Source organism: Pseudopipra pipra, chromosome 10 (genome assembly GCF_036250125.1).
Source record: "Pseudopipra pipra isolate bDixPip1 chromosome 10, bDixPip1.hap1, whole genome shotgun sequence".
Classification (NCBI taxonomy): Eukaryota; Metazoa; Chordata; class Aves; order Passeriformes; family Pipridae; genus Pseudopipra; species Pseudopipra pipra.
The window spans coordinates 4,727,386-4,743,226 of NC_087558.1; the positions used below are offsets into that span (position 1 = coordinate 4,727,386).

Below are 15,841 nucleotides of genomic sequence, written 5' to 3' on the forward strand. Positions count from 1 at the left end.
AGCCACAAGTCAAACTGCATCAAAATTTGGAAAGACATAAAAAAATGACAAGCAAAAAACGTCTCTGAAGACAAACACTACAGCACTAGAGAATGCCTCAAATCCACAGCCTGGACCAACATTTACAGGCTGCTGCTCCTCCCATCCCCTTCTCTAAACCTTCTAAAAAGCACCCTCCTAGCTGAGAGTGGTACCTTCAGAGCTGGGAGGAACAAAACACCTCTCAGCTCTAAAACCTACTTTTCAGTGCTTCTCTCGGTTCTTTTCCTCAGCTGACCTATCAGCAGCTGCTGTACTTGCTCCTATGGGAATCAGCCTCACTCCCAGCCTTTTGTTTTCACAATGTTGGTGCAGGGGCACCAAACCTCATCTCCTCATCACTTTCCAATGCTGGTATCACCCAGCAGCTCCCAGCTCTGCCTCCCCAGACCACCCCAGCATTCCTCTGTTTCTGATTTCATGGGAAAGGGGTGAGGACAGGGATGGGAAGGAAAGGAGAATAGAGGAGTCATTAAGCAAAGGTCACCAGAGAAGTCCACAGCAATGAGGACCTGGCCCCAGGCTTCCTGTGCACTGCACCAGAGCTCCAGCTCACTACACTAACCTGTTACTCCTTAAATACTAGAGTTAACAAATGCAAAAAACAGTGGGTACCAGCTTCTACTTGGAGCAAGGAGCTCCTCATCTGCTGCCCTGCAGCCCAGGGTTATCATTAGAGTGACATATCTTAACAGCAAATGCTTTCTGTAACCCACCTGAGCCTTACAGCACCCTCACCCACTGGCCACAACCACACCCTTGTAACATAGTAGTGGTAAGATACTACAGTAAGCAGAGCAATGCAAGCTTCAGCAGGACACGAAGCCCCTCCTGAAAGGGAGAGTGATGCTTTCCCATGCAATAATCCCAGTTCTAGAAGTTGCCTGTTTTCTAAACAGCTCCCCCACACTGCACTTCTACCTCTAAGAGTGTCCTCACACAAGACCTGAGAAAAGATGGGTCTGAGTTCCCAGTCCAGCCATTCCTATGATATAGGAGAAGGTAGTATTGGATATGGGGCTTGCTCGTATCATCTGCAGAGCAGGTGCTTGCACAGAGCATCTTCTAATCCCCACAAGTCAAGGAGAGAGCTCTCTCTCCATCCCTGTCCATGCCTGGCACACACACGAACAGCACTACAGGACCCACCACCGTGTTCCTCATGCTTTTCATTACCACTGACTTTATTTGGCATCTTCAAAGGCAGCTTTTTAACCCTAAGCCATTGCAAGATATCTTTTGTGCAATGTTTACAGAATCAGAGCATCCAGCATTGCAGGGGAAACTGGACAAATGTCACTTCACAGACGCAATGGTCTGCTCCTGACCTCCCCCCTGCCCTTTCCCTTCACAAACTCTGCAGGCAGGGAAAGGGAACATAGATTAACAGGGAGGCAACACAGGAACATTTCTAATCACCTTTTATAACCTGCATTCTATAGGACTGAAATGCAAAAAGTACCTTTCCCTTATATTATTCAGAAAGCAGCGAAGCTAATGCGACATATTGGTGCGTAGGTGTGTGTGGGCTGGTTTCTTGGGGGGATGGAGGGCTGAGGGCTCGCTCTGTGTTTCAGAGAAATGAAGCAGCACAAGATGTACCAGTTGCTCTGGTAACAAAGCTTTTGCCTTTTTTTTTTCTTTTTGGGTAAGAGTGAAACATCATTTTAAGCGTTTTCCAGTTCAGACTTCCTTGCCTGCATGGCAAAAACAAGTTCTCATTTCAGAAACACACACACACACTCCATTTGAGTCAGCAAGGAAAGGACCTTCTCCTCTCAAGATATTATAGCATCGTAGGGAAGCTGATAAATTGAGGTCGCCCGTTTCCCTCCCGATAATGCTTGCAGGCGTTATCACACACCAGAATGCCAGCCCAGCCCCTTCCTGCAACCCAGGAGGAGCTGATAAAAGCCCAGCATCTGCAAGCTGGTGCCTACAGAAGCAGGGGAGACACCAGCCCTGGTGAGGACCCTCACACAGTAGCACCACCGCCCTCTCTGCCGGCACACGGAGTCACCCCAGCGGAAACAATGGCTTAATATTTAATACTGTGCTTGTAATATGGAAGGATTATAAAGCAGCTTGTCAGGGTTTTAAATCCATTCACACTCACACAGACCATGTGCGACCTTGGAGGTGCCGTGCGGTTGGTGCCCACACACACGGGTCTGCGTCCAGATGGGGGTGTGAGCGCTCCAGCCACCACCAAAACCATCCCAGCAGAAGGAAGAGCCCTGATGGGACAGGATAACTGCTCTGCTGCCCCAGTGGGTCAGAGGCAAGGTGCTTCCCTGTCCAAGTCCCATGTAGCAGGCTCTTACTGCAGCACCAAACCCCAGAGAAAGCCAGAGAGCTTCCCAAACCCAAAGGGCCAACCCCTCATCTGCAGCAACCACCAGACCAGAGGAGGGATGGCTACACACATTCAGACGTGGTTACACTAAGCCTGCCCTGCCATGCAGCAAAAGCAATCCCTGAAGACCTTGAAAACACAAAGAAGGACCCAAAACCGAGGACTTGATACTAGAACCACCAGTACAGCTTGAGTCACACCCAACCTCACAGCGGGTGAACATCACGGTTCATTTTATAAACAAGAAGGTGGAAAAAGGGAAATGCTTGCAGTGCACCTTCAAATTAAAAGCTGGCTGTCTAGGGTTAGAGCTGCTTCTTTAGACTGCAAGATGATGGAGCTCTGAATTCCTTCAGCAGCCGGCAAAAGCAAGCACCAGGTGCCCTTGGTGTGCTCAGGACCAGCACACAGCAGGTCAGGTGTTTGGACGAGGGTGGGCAGCAGCACAGCCTGGTCTGCAGGCAGCACACATGGTGTGCACACATTCAGTCCGGTCCTTCAAGCAAGGCACAGCAGTCAGTCTGCAGCTATAAAAGCTGTGTACGTAAACTAAGATTAATTCTTTACAGCAACAATCCCCAGGAAATATTAATTGTGTGCAGCATGGTGGCTTCTTCCACACGGCTAAAAGCAACAGTGATTAATTATCGAACTATTGACCATCAGCCTTTCAGAAAGGGAGACAATAAACCAACTGATTATTAAAAACAATTACTGTCATTCTTGACTCAGCCTAATTACCTGAGCTGCTAATAATGACCCAGGAACCTGCAGAGTCTCTGTTCTCACCAGGGCTGATGCAAGGGCTCAGTGCTTGATTGGTAGCAGCCACACCTCAGGCAGGCTAAACATGGCACAAACCCCACTTTATTTTCTCATATCCCCCTCAAAAAAATGTAGAAGGAAAAAAGAGTCTTCTAAAAGCCTTTCTTTAGGATATTCACCTGCTACCTCACCAGCCTGCACTAGTGGAATGCCCAAAGATGCCAGAAGGAAGGATGCCACTGTGCAGGGAACGCACAAACAGCACCCAGGAGGGCAGGACACATCTTCTGTCTTCTTCTCTGGCATGTACAAACTCTGGGACAACGTTATCAGTAACAGGTTTGTGCCTGGGACATTCTCAGGGGTTTGACTCAGGGACCAAATTGTCCCAGCAGTCCTGCTCCTCTCAGCCCTCCAGCAACAGGTGACCTTGGATTTCAAGTATTTTATTCACTTTCTCATACCCACACACCTCAACATCTCCATCTACTGGGTCAAACCTGGGTGTTTGCCTCCAGGTGGATCAGTCCTGGCTTCTGGCAAATGCCAGGTTGGTGGTAAATAAGTTAAGTTGTGACTAAAGACCTCGAGATGCATTTCTTTATCTTTCTCCCCTATGTATTGTACCTCAGACAGACACACACAGTGCAACGAAGAGCAATTGCATAAACAGTGTCCTCTTCAAACAGCTGCCTAACTTGGGCTGCCAGGGGACAGGGACAGCCCATGGGCAGCCACCCTGCCTGGTGGTTGGTGGCACCCCAAGCTGGGTCCTGGGGTGACCCCCTGCTCTGCTCCATCCTGTGGTGATGGAGGAGCTCCCTGGAGGGCCACAGCTGAGAGCGGCGGCACGTGGATCCCCCACACTCTAAATTAGAACACAGAATACTGCTGCGTAATGGCTTAGTGATTATATGGCATTTACCAGATAATTAAACAATCAATAGTTATTGTGCAGTTATGGAGTTGCCCACATACTGTATCTTGTACCCTGTAAAATAAAACCTTGTTGAAGCTGTAAATGGAGAGCCACATCCCCAGGGCACAAGGCAAAGCAGGACTTGGCATTTATGACTGCTGTCCTCCTGGCACGGTTGGGAAGAAGCACGTGAGTACGTAATCTCAACATCATTTATTTCAATGTTGCAAAACTACACAAGATGAGAGGGGCAAAGGTTACCATCTGATCTATTTCCTGAATTTTTGTTTTCCTTATTGCAAAGGCTTGCGTCAAAATCCTTCTTGGGTGATACCATACACAGGCCAGCATGTGATAGTCCATGGCTGAGCCCATAAAAACATCAGGGGAGTGCTCTGGTTTTCAGCATATTCAGTGCACAGTAAGTAGCCCACTGCATGTCTCCCCCAGCCTTGTAACCATCTGTTGGACAGGTATTTGAGTAACACAGTGTACTTTTGCTTTGAAGCTGTGTGTTTATTGGTGTTGGACAGCCCAGCAGTTGTGGCCCTGATTTATCCAGGCAATCTAGGCATACAGAGTATTTTAAGGAGTATTTGTCTGCTCTCTTATGCAAATTAGAGATAAGCAGTAATAATAATGTTCTGGAACATAAAAGCAGCATTTCCCTACACTTTGGATAATGCTTTGAAGGGTCTTAGTGAGTTTTGTGTCTACAGTTTTGCTTTCAGCCATCAGCCACCTGCTAAAAACCAGTGAGGCAAAAGCTCAATTCCCCAAGTCCAATTCATTGTATTCCTGTTAGTTGTTTCTTTAAACACCTTAAATTAAAAAAAAAAGAAAATCCAAGGACACACTAAAATTCACTACTGCAATAATGTCTGGCACAGAAGCTAGCAAGCTTTCAGTCCTTTATCAAAACCAGTTTACAATCTGTAACATTAGATGTAGGATTATTAGAAAATAAAGAAAAGCTTCCGATTCAATTAGAGAGATAAATCATCACTGGTGCAGTCCCTCATTAAAATAAAAATCAAGCTATTCACAAGAGATCATTAAGCAGTGAACAAGGAATGTTTTTTCTCTCTGCATTTTTAGTGAAGAGCTTGTGGTTGGGGTTAGAGAAGTGAGAGCAGAGCAGGTTGCTGCTGAGGGCTCCTGTGGTGCTGAGGTATCACTGGGGTATGGCCAAAGCTGGGAAGGACTGAAGGGATGTTTTAACCTGCCATCCTGAGCAAAGACTGACCTTTACTTGAAAACACAGAGGTCAAAACAAACCAGTCACCTTTGCCTTGAGCACAAGGCTCAGAGAACAAGGCTTTGATTCACAAAAACACTCTGAACCACCTGAGAGGAACCTTCAAACCATGACCCAGAAAGCAGGATCAAAGTGACTTCTACAGTGAGCTTCATCCCAGTGCCCGCACTCCAGCAGCCTCCTTTTGGGGGATCTTAATGTGCACTGGGCTTGGCCAACATGTCTCTTCTATGAGCAAGGAGAAGGCACTGGCAGGAGCTCCCCAACCTCTCCAGCACAGCAGATCTGGAAGCTGGTTCCATGAATCCCTGCTCTCTGAGGGCTCCTCTTACTGCAGTACCACCAGACACTTCTCAGCCTGCTCCCCACTGTCAGGCTGCAACACCATTCAGTCATCAGAACAAGGTAACTGTGCACTTTACCCCACAGGATCAATGGGAACTTTGCATCCTGTACCTGTCTCTCTAGGTCCTGTGCAGGCCAGCTAGCTATCACCAGGACACCTGTAGTCTCTAACACAAACATGGCCATGTGGCAGTGTGTTAGACCTGGCTGCTAAATCAGGTTTTCTGGGGAAACATCAGGGCTGCAGTCCTGTTCCGGCAGTCTCACGGCACAAAAACAAGATGTTCTCCCCTGCCTAGAATAAACATCTCACTTCTGCCTCTTCCCAACAGGAAAGTTGCTTTTCTTGCCTCAAGAGAGGGATCAGCTGTGAGAAGAACAGGTGATGCTCACCAGGTGACCATTCCTGGCCACAGAGCTCGGGCTGGAAGCCAGCACCAGAACCTAAAAACACAACCAGAGGCACATACAGCCTCTATGAGGACACCGATGGTGCTCCCGGGGTAACACCACCACAGAGGGGAGGATCACCATCCCTACAGGGATTTAAAAGACATGCAGATGTGGCACTTAGGGACGTGGTTTAGTGGTGGACTTGGTAGTGCTGAGTTAATGGCTGGACTCGATCTTAAAGATCTTTTCCAAACTAAACGATTCGGTGAACCCCAGCCCTGCCTCAGAGGGGTTTGAAATGGCAGTGGAACAATCTAATTAGGGAGGACATGGCTCCTAGGTATGGATCACTTCTAAAGGCTGATTTAGAACGGAGCCAGAAGGTCTGTGTGTCTTGAAAGTTGATCCATTTGTTTTGCTGCAAGGGATAAATACAGCGGTGGTATCTGGAGAAAAAGAATCACAGAGATCTTATTTCCGTGCTGGGTTTTAGGGTGGGACACCATAAACATTTATGTATGTTTTATATCAAAGTCTCCTTTTGTTTACAGAGTGTGTGCTACTCCAAGACTTCAGTTTAAGAGAGCTGTGAAGTCAGCCTTAGCCTGAGCTCATACCTCAATACTTACTAATTTGGTTTGGACAGCAACGTTTTCCCCTCCACCCCCGTCACCATCCCGTCTGGCACCGGCACCACGTGAATCACACCGGGGACAATCCGGTTACTCCAGCAAGTTAAAAACAGTTAAGAGGAGGATTTTCCCCGTGTACAGCAGGGGAAAAAGGAACACAGAAGCGTTCACCTCCCAGAAAGCCTGCACATGGACACTTCTGGGTGGTTTTTTCCCCCCTCTGAGGTAACACACAGACGCACTGACAGAATCAAACACAGCAAGAGGAAACTCGATCAGCTGAGCCGCGCAACCAGCAGTGCCAGCACCAGCTTATTTCCCTTTTCTGCTCTCCACAAAAACATGACGCTTTCAAAAGGCCGTTACAGGCGCATAGTTTCCACTGATTGTTAGAAATATGCACCACTTAAAATTAGGTCACCTTCTACCATTATTTCAGCAGCTGAGAAGAAAAACAGTTCAGAAGGGAGCTCCGGTGGTGGGGAACACATGGTGGGAAAACAATGAATGCCAGAAGGGAAGGCTCCCTGGAATATAACCTTGATAAGAACAGCTTTGGGGTGGGGTAGTTTTTCCTTTGTTTTTGTATTTTTTAAAAACACTTATTTCAGTTCAAAAATTCATACATTTAAAACTCCAGAAGTTCCAGTTCATCTCTGGTTCACTTCAATCCCTTGATCCTTCTACTGATGGATTAGCCTACAGCTGCAGGAGGAGGATGGGGGAACTGCAGCTCTTTAAAACCTTTCTCTTCTCTTCAGCAGGGGCAGCTCACTGTCTTTTAGACAAGCAAGAGCTGTGTCTCCAAAGCCACAGAGTAAGAGCATATGCCATATTCCTTTCTACAGTCAAAGGATAATACGTGCATGATGGGTAAACAGGATCTCTGTGTACCCACACACACACAAGTACATGTGTATACAGCACTCATGCCCACACATACAGAAGTTTTTTGGAGAATGAGGCCCAAGGGAACTATTGACTCCCAGCAGAATCAAAATATTTAGCAAATTCCTCATCCAACCATGCCAGAAAACATCTCCCCACCACATATTAAGTGCAGATAAACCCAGACTTTGAAATAATTCAATCCCTCCCCAACCGCACAAGAATCATCCAGAAGAAGACTCCACCAAGATGACAAATTCTGGAAATCCTCCAAGCTAAGTGTGCTTGAGACAGGTGATATAATTTAGCAGAGGGTGGACATTTTAAATATCATTGTAAAGAAGTTCATGGGTGTAAAATCCTGCTCTCCACAGCCCTTCACTATTGCTGCATCCTGATGTTTACAGAAATTTAAAGCAATCCTACTGCCTTTAACAGGCGCTTTAAGAAAAACATTTTAATAGTGTTTTTAATCCTGCTGCAGGTTTCTGCCAGTGGAAAGGACAGCAGCCAGTCCATGTGCAAGCAGAGCACTAGACTGTAGCAAACTCATTTGGCAGCCTATTGCAGCCGTAAACTCAGCGCTTCGGAGAGATCAAGATTTAGCTATTAAAGCACAGACTTTTCACTCCCTCCTCATCATCTAATCAATAAAAAGCGACTGGGGGGAGAGGAGGAAAAAAAAAAAGCTATTTATATTTTTGTGGCAGTATCAGAGCTAATATGAATTGCTTATTATAAGAGCTGTGTGCTACACGGTACTTGCACACAAAAGGCGAGAGATCAGAAATGCTGCTCTTCAGGCCTGAAAAAGTTGAAAACCTAACTAAGGTGATGTGTTGGGATGCTCTGTGTTCAACACACAGCCAAGGCAAACTGGATCACTTCAGGAGGAGCCCTTACCTTATAGACCTGCCCGTAGGTACCATTGCCAACAAGCTCCACCAATTCAAAGATTCCTGCAGGATCCTAGGAGAAATGAAAAGAATATAATTAATAAGCAATACTTACAGATCTCTGAAAAAATAAACATTCTGTGAAGATCAGCATCTCACTGACAAATGTTTTGAGCAGTTTAAGGTTTTCAGGCAGACCTGGGATCTGAATTACAGTGACAATGAGCAGAAGTATGGCACCATCCCAGTGACAGTCCTGCCAAGGCCCAAGCTCTGCCCAGCACTGCCCATCTCCAGCATCTGGGCTGGGAGATGCCAGGCAGGTGAGTGATCATCAGTCCATTATAATGTCATCTGCTCAATCCATAAACACTCAGTTTATGCTTTAAATTCAACTGCAAATGTTTGCTATTAAAACTTAGGTTTTTCTTATGCATCCATTGGCTTTGGAATAAAACAAGCTCATTGGCAGGATGTCATTTCTGGGGCTCAAAACAGGGTTTTTCAGGTCTATTCCTGATGTCAGCAGAATTAGTGTTACTTGGTCTAAAGGTCATTTTTTGCTTGGTGCCTCCTGGTTGTTGACATCCTGGTTTGTCAACCGAGATGAGCAGACCTAGGGCAGTGCTATATGAGGACATAATGACTTGGAGGGTGGCAACGAAGCACCAAACTCTGTCCCCAGATCCCCCTCCACCAGGCGTGTGCCCAACCAGGGGAAGGACAGTCACGTGCACCCGCTGGCACAGTTAAAAGATGATATGAGCAGTGAGGTACGAGGGAGGGTGGGGAAAGAATACACCAGCGCTGCTATTTTCTCCTCTCGGTGGGTTTTCCCCTTACACAAGCTTTATTTATACTCTCCTGCTCCTCCTCCTTTTCCTGTACTCATCACTCCAATTTTGGATAGTGCAATCCCCCTGGAAGCTGGCGGATGCGGAGGCATCCTGGCATCCCGAGGGCCTGTGCACCCCCTGCCACAGGGGTGACCCTGGCTCCTGTACCACCCCCATCCTCATCCTCCCTGCTGGGTTTGGAGTCACTTGAGCTATCAGACAACTTGGCATCCCAGTAAGAAAAGGGATGCCAGCTGCAATCCCAGCGGCTGCAGACAGGTCAATTGCCAGCTGTGACAGGCAAAAGAGATCAGCCAGAAGCACTCCTCGGGAGAGAGGAGATGGACACCCATCACCCCGTTATGGACACAGAGGTTTCATTCATTACAAAGCTGCATCAGCTCAAGATGCTTCTGGGTCCAAAAGTCAAACACTGGGTCTTTGTGTGCAGCTGAGCAGCAAGGTTTAACCCAGTAATAATGCCTCAAGTAAATTAATCCAAGTCTTGACGTGACTGGCGCAGCTTTCCACCCATCCCAGAACACGCGCTGCCGTGGGCCTGCTGGGGTTCGGCACCTCTCTGCGACAGCGTCACAGCCACCCCTCTGATCATTCCGAAATGCCACATCCCCCTTCTGCCTGTTTCTGCATCATATGCAAGCAGCTTCCTCAAGCTGCCCGGAAAACCCTGGGGTGCTCCAAGGGGGGAAGCGCGACTCAGCCTTCAGTGGGACCATCCACAGCAAAGGGCACGGAAGTTGTGCTGGAGGAGGCTCAGAGACCACCGAGGACACACCTGCCCTGGTGCACATACGCCTTCAGCTGGACACTTGGGCTGGACACAGGTGAAGCTGCAGCACAACAGGTTTCTCTACCATGCAGCAACTCAGCCAAGTGTGGACAGCCTGTGGCTTTGCTGCCTTGGTATCAGGCAGGGAAAAGCCATGAATGGATGGGAAAGGGAACCGGGACCAGGTTTCCACAGTGGGTGAGGAGGCGGAGGAGGGGGAAACATGGCAGCAGCTGCTGTTTATTTTTTGAGTTTCTTTCCTAAGGGTTGTTCTCTGCAGTGCTGAAACAACTCAGAAAGAGACTTTTCCAGTGCTACAAGTATATCTATTTTTGAATATTCACTAGGAGATTAAGGCAGAAGAAAGCTGTGCCTAGGGCACATGCTCAGGAGGTTTGGAGAAACATCTAGGGATGCAGCTGGCCATTTCTGATAAAAGGAACTCCTTCTTGCAATGTGTTTTCCAACTTCATTCCACAAATCCTGAAACTGAAGAGCACCCCCTCCCACCATCCCATGTCACTTCTCACTCCTCTAATGTGTGTAAATGTCAGAGGTTGTGTGGCTCCAACAGGTTTCTCTGAGTCTATCCATCACCTGGTTGCAGATCTGACAGCCCCACACCTGCCTCTGCAGCCAGGGGAGCTTTGTGCCAGCCAGAGGCAGCTGTGTGCACCAGGAGGGCTTTCCCCCATTGCTCCCATCACCCACTCCTTCCACTACAGCTCCAACCCACCAAGCATTTTCTCTGCTGCACTGTCCCCTCTCCTCCCTGTTTCCTCTTCACATTTTTCCAGAAGCATCGCCAAGGTAACTGGGCATCTCACAGCACAGCAATGAGTGACACTTATCCCCTGATTGCTGGCACAGGCAGCTCCACCTCAGCACAGCCCTGACAACACTCTGGGAGCACTGTCAGGGAGCAATGTCAGGGAGCAGAGGGGGCTGATCTCTCCTCCCAGCCACACTGCTGTCCTCAGCCTGGCTTCTTCCCATGCAGGAGGCATGGGACAGGCTTCTCCTCAAGAGCCACACTTTGAACCCAGAACAATGTGCTGTTAATTGCCTTTCCAGAAAATACAAAGCAAAGGATGGGGCAGGGCAGGGGAAAAAAATCCTGCCTCTCACTGGCCTCCCCTGGATGGGTTCCTACACAGAACAGAGCTTTGCATCTTAACGCCTGCTTTGGAATAGGGTGTCCCTGGTACCCAGGGCACATCCTGCACATGCCACAAAGCCCCAGCTGAGATGTTTCAGGAGGGTACCAGAGAGCAGAGTCAGGCAGGCTGGAGTGGGTAGCAAGGGAATAAAATACAGAGGCATGTTAGCCAGGGGAATAAGAAATCCACCCTGCAGAGTCCAGACTGGGACCAATCCAGGCCAAGCAGGGAGTAATCTCAGACCAAATATAGCCTGTGCTGCAGATCAGGGCTCACAGCAGTGCTGGGCTGCACTTGGCTGGGGGTGGCTGCAAAGCTCATCACACACGGGTGCCTCCAGCCTGGCTCCTACCACCTTCTGCTGATGCTTTTTCCCCAATCCAGGAGGGACACACGGTGAGGCTGCTGCAGACTCTTCTTCCCACACCCCACAATGCCTTCACAAGCACTACTGTGATTTTTATAACTGAAAATATCTGCACTAAATAACAAGCCCACAAACAAAAGGAAAAGAAAATGAGGTGAGCTTTGCTTACTTTAGGCAAAGATGCACTATTTAAAATGGGGGGAGAGAACTAGCATTTAAGACAAATGCACAAATAATTTTCAGCTCTAGATTAGCTTCACACAGAAAAGGATTTGTGTGGTTGTAGTAGCAGCAGGACCTAAGGTAGGGTCCCTCCCTCCTCGCTGCTACTGCTTAACAAAGGAGGGGAGCAGAAAGGCAGGGGCAAGGGAAGAAGCACCCACACACTGCAGTAAGGCAGGGATCATTTCAGACCACATTAGCTACAAGCACCAGAAATTAAAACATTGTCCCAAGTCTGTAGAGGCCAGCAGCACCCACCACCCCCATACCAGCTCCAGGAGGGGTGGACAGGGCAGGGGCAACCCCACAAACCCAGGCAGGTGCCTGCAGAGCTGCAGGGACACTGGTGGACACTTGCACATCACCCACCACCAGCTATTCCTGTTTCAAACCTGCACTGATGCACAGCTCAATCAATTCCTGATAAGGAAAGAATGGGCTTATTTCTAGTTTAAGCTTTCTGGGGTGATGCTGGCTCACCACCCCACTCCCAGAAAAGCCCAGCTGTAGCTTTCTCCACAGGAAGGTGCTACTGGTCCCAACGTGACCGCTCGCACACAAAGCCTCATTGAGGAGAACGAGTTACTTGGAATTTGTGCCAGAAGACACAGGAGCAAACTCAGGCTCTCCATAAAGTAGGCTCTCCATAAAGCAATGGAACACTGAATAGGATCTTTCAGCTGCTCATGGGATGGGAAATGCTAGTAGCACCTGCGGCAAGGGCTGTGCAGACTCAGTGGTCCTTCAGGCAGGGATGGGCTGGCAGCTGAGCTCTCCTGTGCCAGGATCTGACCCCACTTCCACAGCTGCAGCCACAACAGGCTCAAATTCAAGTGGGAAATTGTTATGTTCCTCACTCACCTTTCAGGAAAATCAGTGTTACTGAAGTCTCAGTGGCTAAAACCAGTCTGAGGCACAGAAAAAGGCAGGAGCATCTCCCTGTCCAGCAATTATCATGGGGGGTGGAAAAAAAGTCCACTATATTTCAATGAACAGTATATTTAAAACTGGTACATTATCAGAAAAGGGACTTCTGTATGGGGATGATAAAGCAGGATGTATTCAAATTTCAGCAACAAAACAGGCATCCCTTTTGAAAGACTTATCGGCGTGGAGCATGCAGCAGGCTCGCAGCAGGAGCACATTCCTGGTTAAAACCACTCCGCTCTGCCCAATCCAGACCCTGCAGAACTAAAGCTGAAAGATGTCCTTGCCTACACCATGATGTCTCGACAAGTCCAAGGCACAAAAGAGCCAATACTTTGTTTAAGGAGACTATTCAGAGAGCAATATCCATACCCAGGGATAGGTCAGTTAGGGCTGCAGGCGTGTATCAGTGCTGGCTATGGTGACCACCGGGTTATCAGAACGCAAGTTAAATATGGCCATGCAGGCGTCCATAAACACAAGAGGCATTTATACACAGTCTGTACACCAAACTTGATTGTTTTCCTTGAAGAAGCCTCATTTTTCTCCCTTCTAGCCCACACAAAAGGGATGTAACAGGAGAGGTTACATGAGGAGACAGTGGAGAGACGCTCGGGAGAGGGGAACCAAGGGGCACACCAATTAAACCACGACTGCTGTGGATGCACAGGAGGGGAAACGGGGGATTGGAGTCTCTGTAATCATTGTGCACTTAGTCCCCCAATTCTAGCAGCTAATGACAACTTCCAGCCAAAAATCATGGAGCTACCCAGTCATTAAGCAAATGTTATAACCCCAGAGAAGGAAACGCGCTGTGTAGCTGGAGGCAGAGCTCAGTTACGGGTCAGTAACAGAGGAGTGTCCCCAGGCACTTGTCAGCTAAAGCAACTCCATGGCACTAGGAGAGTTTTTTTAATCTCCATAGAGAACAAAGTCCGTGCAACTAATGCTCCCAAACATCAGGATTTTATGAGCCTTTGCCTTACAGCTCTGTAATAAAACAGCCTCAACAGGAGATCCCATTAAACTGATCAGGCACCCAACAAGAACCAAAGCAGGCTTCCAAAGCTGTTTACTCACCACCCCAAATAGGAGGCCCAATGAGCTCTGTCTGTGTGCAAGTGCCTCTGCCTAGAGAAGTCCTCACAGTCACAAGAAGAGATTTTTGGCACTAGGAAGAACCAAAGCGTTATTCTTCCCAAACAGTTTGCTCTTTTAAATTAATGGCAAGGCCATGGCACACAGACAGCCCAGGAGAGCCCCAATCCCACCCAGCACCACACAGCTTGGCATGACAGCACCCTCAACCCAAGTGGTTGTATTAAGTCATCACCTGCCTGGAGAAGAGTCTTCCAATCCCAGCAAGCTCCAACCAGGAGAGGAAGATCATTAATTCAGAGTGTGAGGAAGACTTAGAGAGGAATGCAGCAGAGACAGAAAAGCCCTTCAGCAGTACAGTCTGAGATGTAAAACTGTCATCAGGGCAACGTATTTCTGATTATGCAAAACATCACTACAAGGAACAAGTATAAGGATAAAACCTGCTCAGATTTTAATTCCTCAAGGCCAAATGCCCAAGCTGGCTCTTTGAAGCCGTCCTTCACATTAGCCAAGTCAGAAACTCTGTAGACAGCCCTGCGCCTCTCAAGCATTGGGACCTGAGTAACCTCAAGCTCTACAAAGTCAACTGCTATTCCTTCTGAAGGCACATCAAGTTGCTTATTTTGCCATACTTTCCACCCTGGTTTCTAGAGCAGGAATTGAGGCACTTTATGATTTGACAAAACAAGGTCCAGATCACTTTGGGGAAGTTACCCCAAATGACATGCAGCTCAGAGAAAAACAGAGGGGTTTGAAGAGTACTTGAAGACACAGCTGCTTTTTAGTAATCAGCTGGCTGCCTCCATCTCCAAGGCACTTCTAGTTAACAGTTCTGTGAGTAATATGAAGATGGACTGCACAAGCCAGAAGAGGATTGCTAATACAGCTGCAGACAACAGCAAACAAAGCAGGAAGGCAGAGGCCAAGGCAAAAGATTCTGATGGAGTTACTTGGAACTTCCCCAAAAAGAGGCTGCAGGCATTACCTTTCTGAGCTTCAATCACACAGGCATAGCCCCAAGTTCGTTCATTACTTAAAGCAGTACCAAAAATCTTAACAGGCTGCACAGGTATTTTTGAGGTAGATTTGAGATACAGGTCAAGCAAAAAAGCAGAATCATGGACTAGTGGATACTATTCAGCCCTCACATGGATTGCTTAATCTTCTCCTCCTAGCTTTGGTACCTTCCCCTCCTTCACCCACCCATGCAGAGACTCACAAGACAAGCTATCATCAATGGCATCTACCACTGCACCTCCTGCCTACTCAAGCAATACAAGCTGCTCTACTTAGAAGAGTAATAATGAACTCCCCGAGGGCTTTGTTTTCATTTTGAAGAAGCAGTTTGTCCTCCCTCACCCCTAAACACCCAGCTCCGTAACTTAAACGAAGATGTTAGTCAAGAAGCAGCATTACTACACAGTGTAAGAAAAACTGTTGTCAAGGCTAAGTTGTTAACAGAAGAAAAATTCCCCTCCTTGACAGCTGAGAGAAGCCTGTTTATAAATCTATTTGAATCTCTTCTCTTCAGCATCTCACCAGGAGCTGTTCCTCTAGGCCCTACCAAGAGCTACTTTTGTGCTCTGTCCACCTCCCCTTTCTAAACCATAAATCCACTTCTGCAAGTTTCCAACACTCCTCTCCCCAGCTTCTCACTGTAGTAAAGCTCCAGTCACCACATGTGAGTCTCTTTCCTTTCCAGAATATCAAGACCTGCCAATAGTTGGCAGCAGCAAAATTAAATAAGAACTAATCACCACACTGGGCTTTTCAGTCAATAAAGCTGGATTATTTCTTCAACTATTACCTGTTCAATTTAGGATATAAGTGCGGATTTGTAGCCCCCAGCCAGCAAAGGAATAGCCAACACCAGTGCTGAGAGAAGAAAAGTAAAAAATCCCCCATGCACATATGCAGTCCAGTCCCACTTGGTCCCGTTGAGGCAAA

General features: G+C 47.8%; 1 protein-coding gene across 6 annotated transcripts in view; it reads right to left on the reverse strand.

The window, feature by feature from the left end:
- The window catches only part of TNIK (TRAF2 and NCK interacting kinase), a 153,345-nt gene that overhangs the window by 116,835 nt on the left and 20,669 nt on the right, over positions 1-15,841 (reverse strand). For all 6 annotated transcript variants that reach the window (XM_064665819.1, XM_064665818.1, XM_064665817.1 and 3 more), the window contains exon 2: positions 8,499-8,564. In XM_064665819.1, coding sequence (XP_064521889.1) covers positions 8,499-8,564 — 66 coding nt within the window. The remainder of the gene's footprint in view (positions 1-8,498; positions 8,565-15,841) is intronic.